Source organism: Cyprinodon tularosa, unplaced genomic scaffold, assembly GCF_016077235.1.
Source record: "Cyprinodon tularosa strain WSP-4 unplaced genomic scaffold, ASM1607723v1 ctg248, whole genome shotgun sequence".
NCBI lineage: Eukaryota > Metazoa > Chordata > Actinopteri > Cyprinodontiformes > Cyprinodontidae > Cyprinodon > Cyprinodon tularosa.
Window position 1 is genome coordinate 235,790 of NW_024038921.1, and position 15,359 is coordinate 251,148.

The window sequence follows — 15,359 nt, forward strand, 5'->3', positions numbered from 1 at the left end:
TTTACCGCATATGGTGTGGCGTGGTAAAACAAATCAGAGTGATACCTCTTCTCTACTTTATCCCATCTGTGCTTGCTTCCTCGTGCTTATGTCCGAGCTTGTGCAGCTCATTAACATAAAATGTATGTCAGTAGGGCAGCTCGAGCTCACATGCCACGCGCACATGTTGTTGAGCTTTTAAGAAGCATTCCGATGTCGAACGAGCCCAATGCACCGGACCCACGCGGGCCGTGAGCGAATCAAAGAGTGAGAAAGAGTGAAATAAGGGCGGATGTTTTCACACAGACTGGTTTGGAGGGGGCAATAAAGAGAAAGAGAGCATCCCTGATTCCCGTCAAACAAACAAGCAGGGAGGGAGGGAATGACGAAGGAACCGGTCACATTTCTCTCAGGCACCTGAAAACGTGCGGCTTATTTTAAGACGCGTGTTGGTTATTGATGAGAGGGGCGTGGTTAATCAACTTCCACTCTGATGCTGCGTTAATGGTGGTGACTGTACATGACAGGGAGGGGAGCAATCTAGAACACAGACCTCAGACATTCACATCCTGCCACAGATACAGACGGACCATCAGCTGATCAACAACCATACTTCTTAAATGAGATATTTACATATTTATTATTCATTTTTCAGAGAAATATTTCTTGTTGATATTTCATCGCTTCGCTGAGTTTCTCTGCGCACAGCTCCATAATAGTACACAGTGTACATATGCTTGTGCAGCTCCTCAGCCTCTCACTAGTGTTCACCAAACTCCTGAGTAAGAAGCAGCGGAAAGAGATCCAGCTTTAAAAAGTCAACAATTATTCCACTTGGAAGAGACAACATGGAAAACAGCCCCGGTGGTAAGTAGATTTTAATATTTTGTCACATCTGTTTTATTGTCTTTTTATTATCCATGTATTTTGGCTAAAGCAGACTGTAATTGTTATTGTTTTAATTTTTTTTAGCATTATAATTTACCGAATTCACTAATTTACATCTAATATATATATATATATATATATATATATATATATATATATATATATATATATATATATATATATATATATATATATATATATATATGCAAATTTTCCAACTTTGGAAGCTTTGATGAGGAGATTTGGTGATTTATTCAGACATCGCAGGGGTTTCAGAAACAGGGAAATCCTCCTGACATTTTTTTTTCCTGGACTTTCGATTTCTCTCCACGTAAACAATCTCACGTGAAGCTCGACCTATAAAGCCCACCTCCTCTGACCGACAATGTTCTCCTTCCACACTATCCCACTTACCTGAGTAGTTCACATCATATTTATTTTTGCAATATATTTATATAAATAGGAAAGCAGCTGTACACTAAGCAGATCTAGGAATTGATACCTACCAGCAGGAGCGCCACTAAAGGGGGCAGGAATGGGCTCAAAATGTATGCATTTTTGAATAATAAAGCAGATATCCCTTGTATTGTGTGGCACCAAGTTCCACTGAAATCTTTTTTCCTCCAGATTGAGGAAAACATGCTTTTATATCGGATGTAATAAAAAAAATGTATTTTAGAATAAGTTAATGACATTTCTTTAGTTTAAAAAAAATGAGAGATCTTCATCAATCAGCAATCATTCTATTTACATTATAATACTTTTTATCATTTGCTAACTTGATATTTTTCTTAGTATATGTTTTATATTTGGATCCAATTTATTAATATTCTAACTTCTCCAACTATCTCTTGTGCTGTACTATATATTTAATTTTTGATACCAATGACCAACACACACACACACACATATATATATATATATATATATATATATATATATATATATATATATATATATATATATATATATATATATATATATATATATATATATATATTTACTTGGGACATATAGGTATCATATTTTATTATTTAAGTCAGACCTAGATCATATCAGCATGCTTCAATTAAACTTTTGTTATGGTTTTGGATTTTGAAGACATTAGCTGCCCCCTTCTGGCTCCCCTTTGCCAAGTCTGGAAGGGTGCTACACATTACTAGACTACTGTACATATGGATTTGCATTTTTCTTTTTTAATCGGCTTGTTTTCTGTCTCTTCTCTTACATACATGATTAGTCAGGACTCTGTGGGTGGGAACAGTCAGGGCCACTGGGTCAAAACATTGTGTGGAGCAAAAATGGTTCCATATCTGTCCCGGAAACAGGCAGTACTGCCAAGGAATATACTGAAGCACCATCTGAATGTAGTGTGAGAGCAGATGATGAATGAGCACATCATGTTTCGCTCATTAGTGGATGGTGCCAGTCAATATGAGTCAGTTTACTGGGATAAACAGGGGATACTGTTACAGCCGCTAAATATGACATTAGCCTGAATTATAAATGGAATGATATTGATTCAGCTGTAGTGTCATTCATTACAGAGTCTGAGCACTAAGATACTGGAATACAGTAATATATACTATAAACCTCTAATGACTCATTAATCTCTACGTAGTCCTCAACAAAGTCCTTGAACTGTTGAGAATCACACGCAGCCATGCCTCGAGCAGGCCGCACGTGGAACCTGCCTCGGCATACACGTGCCGCACATGTTACCCCGCCTCCTCCTCTGCGTGTGCAAGCTGCTCAGCTCGTGCACAGGGAATTCTTCAGTGTTCACTGAGAGATTGGTCAGTGGGTCAGAGGGGTACTGCAGCCTTCCCAGTCAGCAGTGTTACTGGGCTGCTACCAGTTTGGAACCCCATTTATCAGAGAAGTAAAAGAGTTTGGTTTTAGTCTGACACACTGATATATGAGAGCGAATGGCCACATTAACCAAGATTTAAACCAGACAACCAGCCTTTGGGTTTCATTATGACGCCTTCAAAAATAAAACCAACAGACCGAGATATTGTCAGAAGAAAGAAACTGAACCACATCTAATAAAACCCAGCATCACATATGTTGGGCTCACAGTGGGTGGATCTTGCTTATAATGCTGAGCTCCCTACCTCTGCTCCCTAGCAACAGTTTAATCCATAAAGTAGAATACAGTGCTGCTGAAATGTACTTGCCTGCTTACAGATTTTCTTTTTGCTGACAACTTTTTATGACACATATATCTTTCATACCATCAAAAGATATCTCACAAAAATTATACAGTAAAAAACTGACATCTTAATCTAACATATTTTAGACATTCTTGGCAGCTCCAACTTTTATTTTATTATTATTATAAATGGTAATGATGCTTTATTGTTAGTCCCATCTTTTATGGAGAGAGTTTTACTTCTCACAGGTTTGAAGGTTTTTAACCATAAACAGAATAGTGATTAATGAGATTTAATTGCAGACTTTGATATGCCACTCCAACGCCTTCACCGTATGACTTGCCTAAAAGATCATATTTTCTTAAAGGGCATAAATTGTGCACTGAGAAGTAAACAAGCAATGAGCAGAACTGAAAGATAACTAAACAAACGGTTAATCTAATGCCACGCCTGGGACTGAGCCGCCCTTAGGCAGTCAGCCCATGTCACAAACTACAACTGACTATGAAAGTTCACGTCAGGTCAGGCCGGCAATTCTCTAAAGCTCCAATTCATAAATGTAAATATATTTCAATTATTGAGGCATTTTAATGACAAAAGGGTTTAATTACATACAATTACCAATGCAGTGCAATTACCTAGTTGGACTGAATTCAGATTAAAGGCCAGGTGCACGTTATAATCCAATACAGCATTGTTTCTCTAACAGGTTATAGAAAGTAACACCTAATTTAATCTTAAATTCTCTAAGCATAATCATAATGGTATAGATATAAAACAGTGATGCTATACGATTTTTCTCCTTCAAATAATAGGAATCTCCTATTTACTGGCATCTTTTATTTAAGCATTTCAGTTTTTTTTTTTTTTTTTATTCTTTTTAGTTAAATAAAACATTTTTTCTGACAGCGATGGAGGTTTACTCTTCTAGAGCAATGAAAAGGTAAAGATTCCAGCTTCCTTCTCACCTTATGAGTATGAATAGAAAGCAGCCAAATGGGAACATGACTATTTGCGAGTCAGCTTTTGTGTATTCAACCTTTAATAATAAATGGCAGAACAGTAGGTTTCCCTCCCTAGAGACCCGTTGTCACACTGGATTATCAGTGAGAGGTGCAGTAGATGATCTCTTTGTGTGTAAATAGTAGGTTTTTATTTATCTTTGCTGGTTGATGATTAATAGCTACAGGGAATGTGAGTTGTGGTAGTAATTGGCAGTAAACTCTCAGTTAAGTTTCTGCAGAAAATGGATTAGTAGCATGATAAGAATTTGAAGGTTTTGTTCTTGTACCCTAAACTAAAATTACTTTTTTACGTGGAAAAAAAATTGTTTTAGCGGGTTTAAAGCTTCACAAAGAAAAATGGTTTAACTTTAAAACAATCATGGAAATAATTCTACATTTTATTGTAAATTCCCTTAAAAAAAAACCCATCAATGGACTAATGATGTCCACAAAGAGCTAATCATCCTGGATCACCTCTCCTCACGTGATATAGGTCCAACTGTTTCACGTGGAGTCAGGCTTAGCAACCATGCAAAAAGGGAAGTTTAAAGAGGGTGTCTCCCAACCCAAACATGACATGTGGTTGGATGTTTGTACAGTTATAGTCCCACACACGGGGGAGGTTCCTCGTGGAGGAGGAAGTACGAAGGGTGGGGTGTTAGGGATTTTGTTTGTACTGCGTTTCCTTAAAAACAGGTCACATGTTGCTACCTGTGCCTGCATACAGCACACATCACATTCCTGCACTTTATTCTGTCAGCCAGCTACTGCAAAATGTGGAATGTTTTTACTCCGGGTGGGAGGGGACGTGGGTGTGGCGCTTGTTTTCTAGCAGGGCATGACCCTGTGTTCTGCCTGCATCCATATAACTCTATTATCTCCCGGCGCAACGAAAACAAGAATGTCTGCGAGCAACATCTGTATCTGTTGCTAGATCTGCTGCCATGCATAAGGCGACGAGCTGGTGTACCTCACGTGGGAATACAGAGGCTCTTAGAGCTAAACAGAAATGCAACACGTGATCCCTACTGGGGAAGAAAGTACAAGAGAAAAGAAGTCCTTTCCTCAGATAATTCAGGAGGAAACATGCAGAGAATTTTTTGGGGCTGGTGCGGGTGTTGTCTCTTTAGAGTAGCTGCACCAGACATTTTTATTTGTTAGTCTGGGCTGCAGTTACCTGTTTAGCAGCACAGTGCAGATTTCTGGTGTGTGCTATAGTTCAAACCTGATTAACAGGTTGCAAAGTACCACTCATGGCCAGATGGTAATCTAATGAGTAACCATTATAAAGAATCTACCATGTGAAAAGTGTATTTGCATGCACAGAAACCTGAGACTGTAATCCAGCTGTAAAGCAGAGCAAATCCAAAGAAAATATTGGATTGTTTGGTAATTGATGCATCAGGCTTGTGCATTTGTGCATTTTTAAATACCATTTTGTAATATTGTTTCTTGCTAAATATCTTCCTTATCAATTTTTGCCATTTATTTCACAATGAGTCAGTATGCTTGTAAGTACATGTAAGGGCACACAAACATGCATGATGTCTTTACCGTTTGTCATGGCTTTTTTTAATAAGAGAACAAGGTTGCTGTGTCCTGGCTTGCTTTTCTCATTTCACTCTGTAATCACAGCATTATAAGCCTCTTCTATTCCAAACGTGATCTGCTCTGGCGCTTGTCATGCTGCCGCTGCGGCTGTTGTCTACACGAGACTGCGCAAAAGAGCCTTGTGAGTCAGGCGGGAACTGTGTCAAGAGTCCATGTGAGCTCCTGGTCAGGTGGCTGGCGGATAGATGGGTTTGTATGCTCAGGGCCAGCGAGAGCAGGGGAGGGAGGGAGAAGAGAAGGAGGAGGGAAAGAAAGAATGGGAGGGTGCAGCACGATAAAAAAAAAAAATGAAAAGGGGAGTACAGAAAAGGCTCGTCTGTGAAAGGAAGCTGGCAGAGAGCGGGCTGCACGTGAGGGGCCGTCTTTCATCCTGCGGGGGCAGAACGCTTTCTGCAAAACAAAGCAGGCGTGAGGGTGGAGCTTAGGGAGTGTGGGAGTGGGTTGCTGTAGTGCATTTCCGATCCAATGTGACATCCTGAAACAAAGGATTTGTTCATGAGCATCTGAGGATCAAGTCACCAACACACTGTGGGTTTCTGTCATTGTGTGATATGATACTATACAAACACACACAAACATATATATATATATATATATATATATATATATATATATATATATATATATATATATATATATATATATATATATATATATATATATATATATATATATATTCACATAAGTTGATAAACTTTATTGACAGTAAAAAGACCCTTACACACTTTACTGAATGAGATGCACTGTGTCAGCCAGCTAGCAGATGGTTTTTCAATGATTTAACAACAAAACTCTTTAAAGATTCTTGTTTGAGAAGTTTTTCTTGTTTAAAAGATGGACTTCTTTTCTGCTTTAACGGTCTTGTTTATCTGGTTAGACATCTCCAGACTCCGAGACTCAAATATCCAGCTCAGACTAGTATTTTTGTTTTTTTTTCATATAATTTTTAATTTTTCTGAAAGTATTCATCATATTTAATTTCAAGCTGTCCCAACACGGTCGCGTTCTTGTTTGTGCTCCCTGAAAGTCTGCCAAGTAAGCTCTGCGCGTCAGAGGAGAGCGTTGCTCAACTTCTCGCACTCTCACCTACATGCTGCACGCAGGCCGTGACCCAGATAAAGATGGGCCAAACTAAGTTTCTACTGCCGTCTGTGTTCCCCTCCTCCAGGTGGTGTCATCCTGTACGCCGGCTCATCTGGTAGTTCCAGTCCGAGTCCCGGAAGCCCATCCAGCGGATACCAGACCCAGTCGCCGTCCTCACACTCGCAGCCCTCATCCCCGGAGGATGTCTCCTTCCACGAGATCGGGATGCTGAAGCAGAGAGGGGACCATGGGGGAGGAAACGTTTCTCCTAAAATGGTGTTCCAGTTCCCGGAAGTGAATAATGCACATGTTGCTCATATTACCACGGCACCATCAGCTACCTACAATCACCCCACAGCTGCCAAAAGGTCGTGCAGTTTCACTGGAAAATTCACCAGTAAGTTCCCCCTCCTCTTGTTCTCAAGGCTGTTATTGAACGTCTCTCCTCTGAATGATGTTGCATTTTTATTTATTCATTCTTTTTCTTTGTTTACAGAGACTGGAGGCATGGTGCTTTTATGTAAGGTTTGTGGAGACATCGCATCTGGCTTCCACTACGGCGTCCACGCCTGTGAGGGCTGCAAGGTAAGATGAGAGAAAAAAAAAAAACATGTTATCTCCCTTCCTTTTAAGCCACAAGAATAAGAACGATATTCTTCAAAGCATTTATACCTTTTTGTGTTCTTTCTCCAGGGTTTCTTCAGACGCAGCATTCAGCAGAACATCCACTACAAGATGTGCGTGAAGAATGAAAACTGTCTTATCATGCGTATGAACCGTAACCGGTGCCAGCACTGCCGCTTCAAGAAGTGTCTCTCTGTGGGCATGTCCAGAGATGGTGAGGGACTGTTCATATCCAATGTTCACTGAACGTCTGTTCATAGTTCTTGTTTAACTTCAATGTGTCTTCCTAATTCTTACTAAGATAAAGTTAGAGTCGTATGAAATAATTTAGATTGCTGATATCTTGAGGAAATTTCCTTTTAAGGGATGTTGGAGTAAAGGGGGTAAATATATATGCACACAAAGTTGCACACATGAAAGACCAATAAATTACATTAAATGTTTGTCCTTCTTTTCTCCTGTCATTCCCATCTTATTTATGTCGAGAGGAGCTTTAGGCTCTCTGTCGTATTCGTTTTTGCTCAAGCAGGGAAAAAAAGTTTTCTTTTTAAAACCAGAACACGAAGCAGTTGATTACAAGCCTCCTGGACGGCAATATTTACAATCTTTGCTATAAATCATCTGTGACTTGTTGTTATCCTGTCATGTAAATCTTTATACTGTAGCTTTCCTATGAAATAACATAGAATTCCCTTGAATCTGCTGTTTTGCATTTTATCTTCACTTCAACTCTTCAGTCTCTCTGGGAAACACTAAACTGGGTGATAATAAATCATGTTTTGTTTTTTCCCAGAGCAAATAATTTTAGTTGACCCAAAAAAGCCAAAGCGAAGAAACCTCCTAATTTATCAAACTGCAACCTGACCATGCTATATTTATATTTAGATACAGCCTTTTTTTTTCTAAAGAAAATCAGCTTTTTAATGACTTTTATTTCCCGGCATCTGGCCTGTTCAGTTGCCCCACAACCCCATATCTGCCCCCTCGTCTCTAACCTTTCTAGCCCTCATTCATGCTGTCACTTCTCTAATGATACTAGGTTCAATGTTTTTGACCTAGTGACCTACTTCCGCTGCAAAGCTAAACTGAAAAAGCAGAAACAGAGGGAAAATGTGCAGAGGGTGAGGGGGGGTGCGAGGGTGGTGACTATAAATAGGACAGCCAGTGAAGGTGCACAAGCGAAAGAGGGGGAAGGGAGCACTGCGACAGGCAGAGAAGAGAAGCAGGCAGAGATGAAGGTTTTAGGATCAGATCTGGTGGAACAGTTGCAACTGACAGATTAAATTAATGCACAGATAAGTCCTCGCATTGCACATTTCAGATGTATTTTAAACAAGTTGTTACTATCAGGATGTGAACATTTCCTGCTTTAACCTGCTAATTATAAATCTACCAGTTCTGAAAAAGCATTTCTCAGACCGCTGCCTCCTTATCAGAGATCATACTGTTACTTTTCCTCATGCATCACAAAAAAAACATGTTATCAAAAGTATCTGGTCAATTTTCCCTTTCTAAAGTTGTTAACATCTCCTGTTAATGAATGTCTCAGTTTATGCTAACAGAGGCTTTCTCTTGTTTTTGCTCCTCAGCTGTTCGTTTTGGGCGTATTCCCAAGAGGGAGAAACAGAGACTAATGGATGAGATGCAGAGCTATATGAACAGTATGAATGGACCTGCTTCCATGGAGATGGAGGTTCTGCCTCCTTCTGATGGCCCCTGCAGTCCGCACAGCCAGACGGACGCCGGACACGGTACCCTATCGCAGTCTTACCCCAGCGAAGAGAAGCCGCTCAAGATAGCTGCAGGCGGCAGCAACATGGCGACTCCGTCTTTCCAGAGTGCTGGGGGGCAGAACGTTGGCCTGTCAACTCAGAGCCAGAATGCGGCACAGCACAGGGGTCATGTGGAGCAGCAAAACGCAGCAGCAAGCTATCATCTCGCTGCTAACTTCCATGCTGCACCCTGCATCAGTGCGAGCTCCACAAGTACAAATGTCAGCAATGCCAACTACTCCTTCTCCAATCAAAACCAGTGTCCGGTTAGTGGGAACGTCCAGTCCCAGACCTTCATAGCCGGTCACGGTGTCATGCCAGACAGAGATAACCAGAACCAAACATCCTGCCCCTGGAAGCTGAATGGAGGCGCCAAAGTGCTTGTAAGTTTTTTTTTGTTGTTGTTTTTTTGTCCCATTTAAATCATTAGAAATCAGTTCAGTGTCAGTTTAACATTATCAGTGCTAATCTGTTGAGTCTGTTTTGTCTCTGTAGGCGTGTCCTCTCAATTCGTGTCCCGTGGCTCCGGCCAGTCGCTCCAGTCAGGAGGTGTGGGAGTCGTTCTCTCAGTGCTTCACCCCCGCTGTTAAAGAAGTGGTGGAGTTTGCAAAGAGCATACCGGGCTTCCAAACTCTGAGCCAGCACGATCAGGTCATGCTGCTTAAATCTGGCACTTTCCAGGTACGTCCATCTAAACGGTCCCTCCTCAACCTGTCCTAAACTCCCCGTCTATTCTGGTGCTGACAGGGTCTTGTTCTTTCGCACAGGTTCTTATGGTGAGGTTCTGCTCGTTGTTTGAACCCAAAGAGAGGACGGTGACCTTCCTTAACAGACAAACCTACTCACTGGCATCACTGAGGGCTCTGGGAATGGGCTCCCTGTTGGACTCCATGTTTGACTTCAGTGAAAAGCTGGGGTCTTTGGGTCTGGAACAAGACGAGATGGCTCTTTTCATGGCGGTTGTTCTGGTGTCTGCTGGTAAGTCAGAGAAGCATTAATAACTACAATGATTTTTTAAATATTAATTTAAAAAAAGGATGTCTAGTCAGGTTTTATTTAGTTGATACGATCATTGTTCTTTAAGATAAAGCATTCTGTAATACCAAGGCATCCAGCTTCTAGACAGATACTTAAAATCTGTTTTAAAAAAAACAAATGTTCCAGTCTTAATGTTTTGTTTCCTCCCCTTTTTTTCCCCTCAGACCGCTCCGGCATCATAGAGGTGGGAGCAGTGGAGCAGCTGCAGGAGAATCTGATTAAAGCTCTGCGTTCCCTCATCACTAGTCGCCGGCCGGACGACAGCACACTCTTCCCAAAGCTGCTGCTCCGCCTGCCGGACCTACGCACACTGAACAATCAGCACTCCGATAAGCTATTAGCTTTCCGCATAGACCCTTAAGTTAACATTTCACGGCGGAGTCATGAGGCATCCATTTTTTGGGGTCCTCTCTGTGTGAGGACCAGGTTGCTAGATTAAGCACTGGCCTCTGCAGGACAGACAGCTGTTTCAGGAGCGGTGCCAAGTTTAAAAAGGCGAGGGTTTGAACAGGAAAAACACCAGAGGAGAACCTCAGCGCAGCAGGAGGTGGATGCTTCTCAACTATAGGGCTTCCAGCTGGACTGCCCAGAAGAAACAGACTGTACTCTTCCATTAGTTTCTTCAAGTCAGTGTCAAACAGTCACCTTTCACTCACTCGGCCTCTAGAGTTTATCAGAGAAAAACTTTTTGTACTGAAGACCAAAAAACAACAAAAAAGGACAGAGCTTGTCTTTTTCTCATCACTCTATGTTCTCCTTTTCCAGCTCATGAAGCTAACAGGAAGGAAGCGCACACTGTTTTAGAGATAAAAAGAAGCATTTGCCAATAGAGACTTCCTTTTATCTTCTTCCCACGTATGACAAACAAATCTGACTATAAAGTTTGTCATAGGAAAAGACCATCCCTAACATCCAGTTAGGAGGGCTGCTTGTGTTTGCCCGGTCTAAATGAAATAAGCTATTTTCACAACATGATATCATGTGGAAAATCTTTACTCAAATCATCCATTTGTGGTTGAGATATGTTGATATTTTTAAGGAATGAGTTGTATTTATACACGCTATGAATATTGGTCATTTTAGACCAAGTTTAAATGGATTTATGTATATGTAAAGGTGTTCTGTTGTATATTTTGTACAGAACTTGTTGTAGTTGCTTATTAAATAGATGCAGATAGATGTATATGTTAAATAGAATTATTGAAAGTCGCCAGAGGATTTCCACCATGTGCGTGGAGGATATGGTTTTTATCTGGAGATATGCACCTGAAATAAATGTACCGTCAACTGAGCTTATGTATATTTTGTAAATCTCTATAGCCTCAATATAGAGAGCCACTATTAAAAGATATTCTATAGCGTTTCTCTTTGTGCTTGTTTTCCTTCCCCTCTGATGCAGACATACCCTTAGATCTGTAACCTAGCAACTGAGCCAATCGGCCAATCGTGCTCCAGATCTGACAGTCAAGGTTTTTTTCCCCCCTCTAAAAAGGAAATATTTTATCTTTGAGTTGTTGTGCAATAACAGGTCATTTCAAAGATGTCATATTCCTGTAGATACATTTTAGGAAGTGATGCAAATGGAGCACAGGGTCATTTTTTTAGAGGGGTTGAAAGATGGAAAGCTGGATATAGTTGGTATATGCAAATATGCAACAGAAATAACGGCTGCATCGTAGCTTAATTAGGGACTCAAATGTCTTCATGATGTGTAGAGACTAACTATGGAGCAGCAAAAAAGAGCGTACATTGCTGCAGAACAGGGTGTTCTCTTAGTATTAATGTTTGGAGACAGTTTCCATAAACAGCAACTCTGCCCTCCACACGCCGTATTAATGACTCACTGGTATCACCCTTGTTTAAACCCCGTGGACTGGGAATGATGGAGCCCTGCGTGAACTTCAGGAGATAAAAGCAGACATTTATGCTCAGAGCAGGTTGGTAGGTTTTTAAGAGGACTGATATCTGATTGCAGCAAACTGTTGCATTAATTTATTCTAAACATCAATGACTTTTTGTATTAACATGGATCTGGCCTGGACAAGAAAAAATAAAATGATAAAAAAAAAAAAAAAAAAACAGGTGTCAGTAACTCAGCTTAACCCGAATGATAAGGAATTAATACTATGATAAAACAGAGACAAAAACTATCACCACTATTTGTTTTATAATATCATCCCTGTCATCAGAACACATTACTGGTGATCTCCAGCAGTGCATAAACTGGTACTTTGAGACTTGCAGCTATAAGGTCTAAGTTTAGGTCCCTGTCTGCCACCTGCTGGAGAGGATAAGAATAAAAAGGACATTTTAGAATAGAATAGAATCTAACTTTATTGTCATTACACTGTCACAAGCACAAAGCAACTCTCTGCATTAAACCCACCACTTTGGGAAGCAATGGGCTGCCATTTTGGAGTGTTTATTTTAAAAGATTTTAAATATCTATTTTATTTTTACTGCATTGAGAACGAAAAAAACAATAAAGATAGCAGTTATTTGATTTCTGATTGACAACACCCCTACTATGCTGCATAAACAGAGCTGGACTTCATTTTAAATCATCCATATTCAGAGGTTGGTAAAGTACACAAAAAATGCTCTTAAATAATACTACTTATAGTATTAAATAGCATTACTTTATCTTATCTGTAAAACTAAGTAAAAAGCAGCCTTTAAAGAAATTACCAAAGTAAAGAGTAAAAAGGTATTTGGTATAAGGCTCCTCAAGTACTGAGTAACCAAACCACTTACTACCCATGATTATAACAACTGACCTAATATTTAAAAAAATTATGTACAATTGAACATATTAAGTGATCTGCAAACACTGATTTTTCAAAGATCAAGATATATGTTAAATAAAACTGTTATATTACAAAGAATATTAAATTAATACTTTTTGAAATACATTTTTGAGTTATAAAACTTTTGAAAAATCAACACTTGCAGTATGTAAAATAGGTTCAATTACAGTATACTTTGTACTGTACTTTCTCCAAACCTCCATATAACGCGGCAGATTCAGCAGATGGAAAATAACATTTAGTCAATGAGTCTTGAGTACAAAAAACTAAGAAAGTGTGTCTATCAATGGTGTATATTTGTTTAGAACGTGATTGTTTGGACTGATAGTGGACGAGTTAATTGCACAATATTTTGTCTTAAGTAAAAGGACTGATACTTTATCTGATTTTTAATCAAGCAAAAATTAAAATGTTGTACAATGCTGTAAAACCCTTATATATATTAGACACATTTAAGTTCTAGTAAAATTTTGACCATTCTATATAGTCAACATATAGAATTGGTTCCACAAAAGAAAAATGTGTCGGTCAAAGTTTCTGTTTAAACAAATGTTTTGCTCATTTGTAAAATGAGTTGAATTAATTTAAAATCAAATTTATTTAGATTTAAATAATTGCATTTATCCTCAGCTTCTGGTTTAAAATATATTAATATTAGTCTAGAAGAAAAAAGATGTGAATACAAAGTAAGTTTATATAAAGAGAAGTGGGGCCTGCCCAAACCTCAATGGGGCCCTAAACAAAATCCGATTTTGCCTCTTTTTCTGTCTACAACATCTATTGCTGCAAGCAACAGCCATATATGCACATTATTCACACACCTACTAATAAATTATTGCAGCTGTGGCAGTGCTGTCTACAGCCTCCTATATGTATATATCATCTCACGTCACTTAAAGTAATAATTTAAACTAGTATGCAGTTTATTCACAGTAAAAGAGTTATATGGTTTATACTTCTTGGTTCCAACTGCAACGGCAATGTGAAAAATGCCTCAACATCAACAGATAAAATAGCTTTGATAAACAAAATAAGAAATTATACAAAAGCAGATATAATTGAACTCAGGTGGGTCTGTATTAATTTCAGTTTGGAAAAGTTCTGCTCTGCAGTCAAAGGAAGACTTGTAAAAGATACATGTTGTTTTGTTTAATTTTTTTTTATGATTAAAGAGATATCCATGAAAAAAAAAGTAACTATATCATTAAATTGAGTGTTTTTGTTAGTGAGTTTACTAACAAAAACAAAGGCGTTATATATGCAAAAAGGAAAACAACAAAGAATTAATTGTTTTGGGAGTTGTCCTGGGGCCCTAAGCAGGGCCCCGGGGCAAAGCGCATGCATTGGTTAGACCCTGAAAAGAAGCAAACTGCAAAAACAGGTGAAACATTAGGCCTAATGTTAGTTTGGGTAGCAGCTGGTGTCAGCTTCTCTCCGACAAATTTAATGGTCCTATACTGCCATCTAGTGGTCATTATGGGTGATATAAAATTAAAACACACAAGCTTTTTTTTTTTTTCAAAATTTTCCCCCTTTCCCTATTTTTTTTCCCCTTTTTCCTTTTTGTATTTTTTTTCCGCCAAAACAAATTAAAAAGAAAAAAGGAGAAAAAAAAAAGGGGGAGGGGGCTTGGTCATACACCAAGATTCATGTTTAAAAATAAAATAAAAAATACATTTTACATTTTTTTTTATATTAAGCCATTTTTTTATTCCCTCTTTTATTTGGGAATAGATTACCTTACATCAATTAGATACATGTTTTTAGAAGTATTTCACATATTGTTGACAGAAGGATCATTAATTTTAGTCTGACAGATATGCATGTGATGATGCTGCTTGTGCTGTGGTTATTATACCTAAATACATAGACATTTACATTTACAGTAAATATAATATTTGAAAAACATTTAGCAACACTCCTGCTTTTAAATTAAATAGTTATCATTATAATTGTCTTTATGATTATTATTAGAGGTATCAGTAGTAGTGAAATTAGTAGTTGTAGTGGAATAGTTGAGGAAGAGGAGTTTATGGACAGAATAATGCTAGGTATATTTTCTTATTAGTTGTATAATTCTTCAAGCAGTTTTTGTTGGAAAGGATTACCAGGAGACAAAAGAAGATTTGCCCTTTCGAGTAAATCTTCTAATGTGAACTTCATAATAGTCTTAACTCTGTGCCTATTAGTTTGTTGTGACTTTTACCTGTGCAGTTACATAAAAGAATGATGCCATTAGCTTACCTGAACTGTTTTCTAAAACCAAACTTTCCAGAATCTACCTTAAGCCAGAGCTTAGCCAACTCCACTGTGGGTTTGTTTGACTGATTATTTGTTTTTACTGCAACACAACGACTGAGATAACAGTGATGAGGCAACAAAAATAAACTGCAGAGA

General features: G+C 38.7%; 1 protein-coding gene across 1 annotated transcript; it reads left to right on the top strand.

Moving 5' to 3' along the window:
- The first annotated feature begins 243 nt into the window (after window positions 1–243).
- Window positions 244–11,518, top strand: LOC119785409 (nuclear receptor subfamily 1 group D member 1-like). The gene is made up of 8 exons (XM_038288084.1): window positions 244–846; window positions 6,807–7,118; window positions 7,218–7,306; window positions 7,415–7,559; window positions 8,935–9,500; window positions 9,613–9,798; window positions 9,885–10,095; window positions 10,320–11,518. Exons 1-8 carry the CDS (start codon window positions 828–830, stop codon window positions 10,514–10,516), a joined length of 1,725 nt encoding a protein of 574 aa, XP_038144012.1. The 5' UTR covers window positions 244–827; the 3' UTR covers window positions 10,517–11,518.
- The last annotated feature ends 3,841 nt before the right edge of the window (window positions 11,519–15,359 follow it).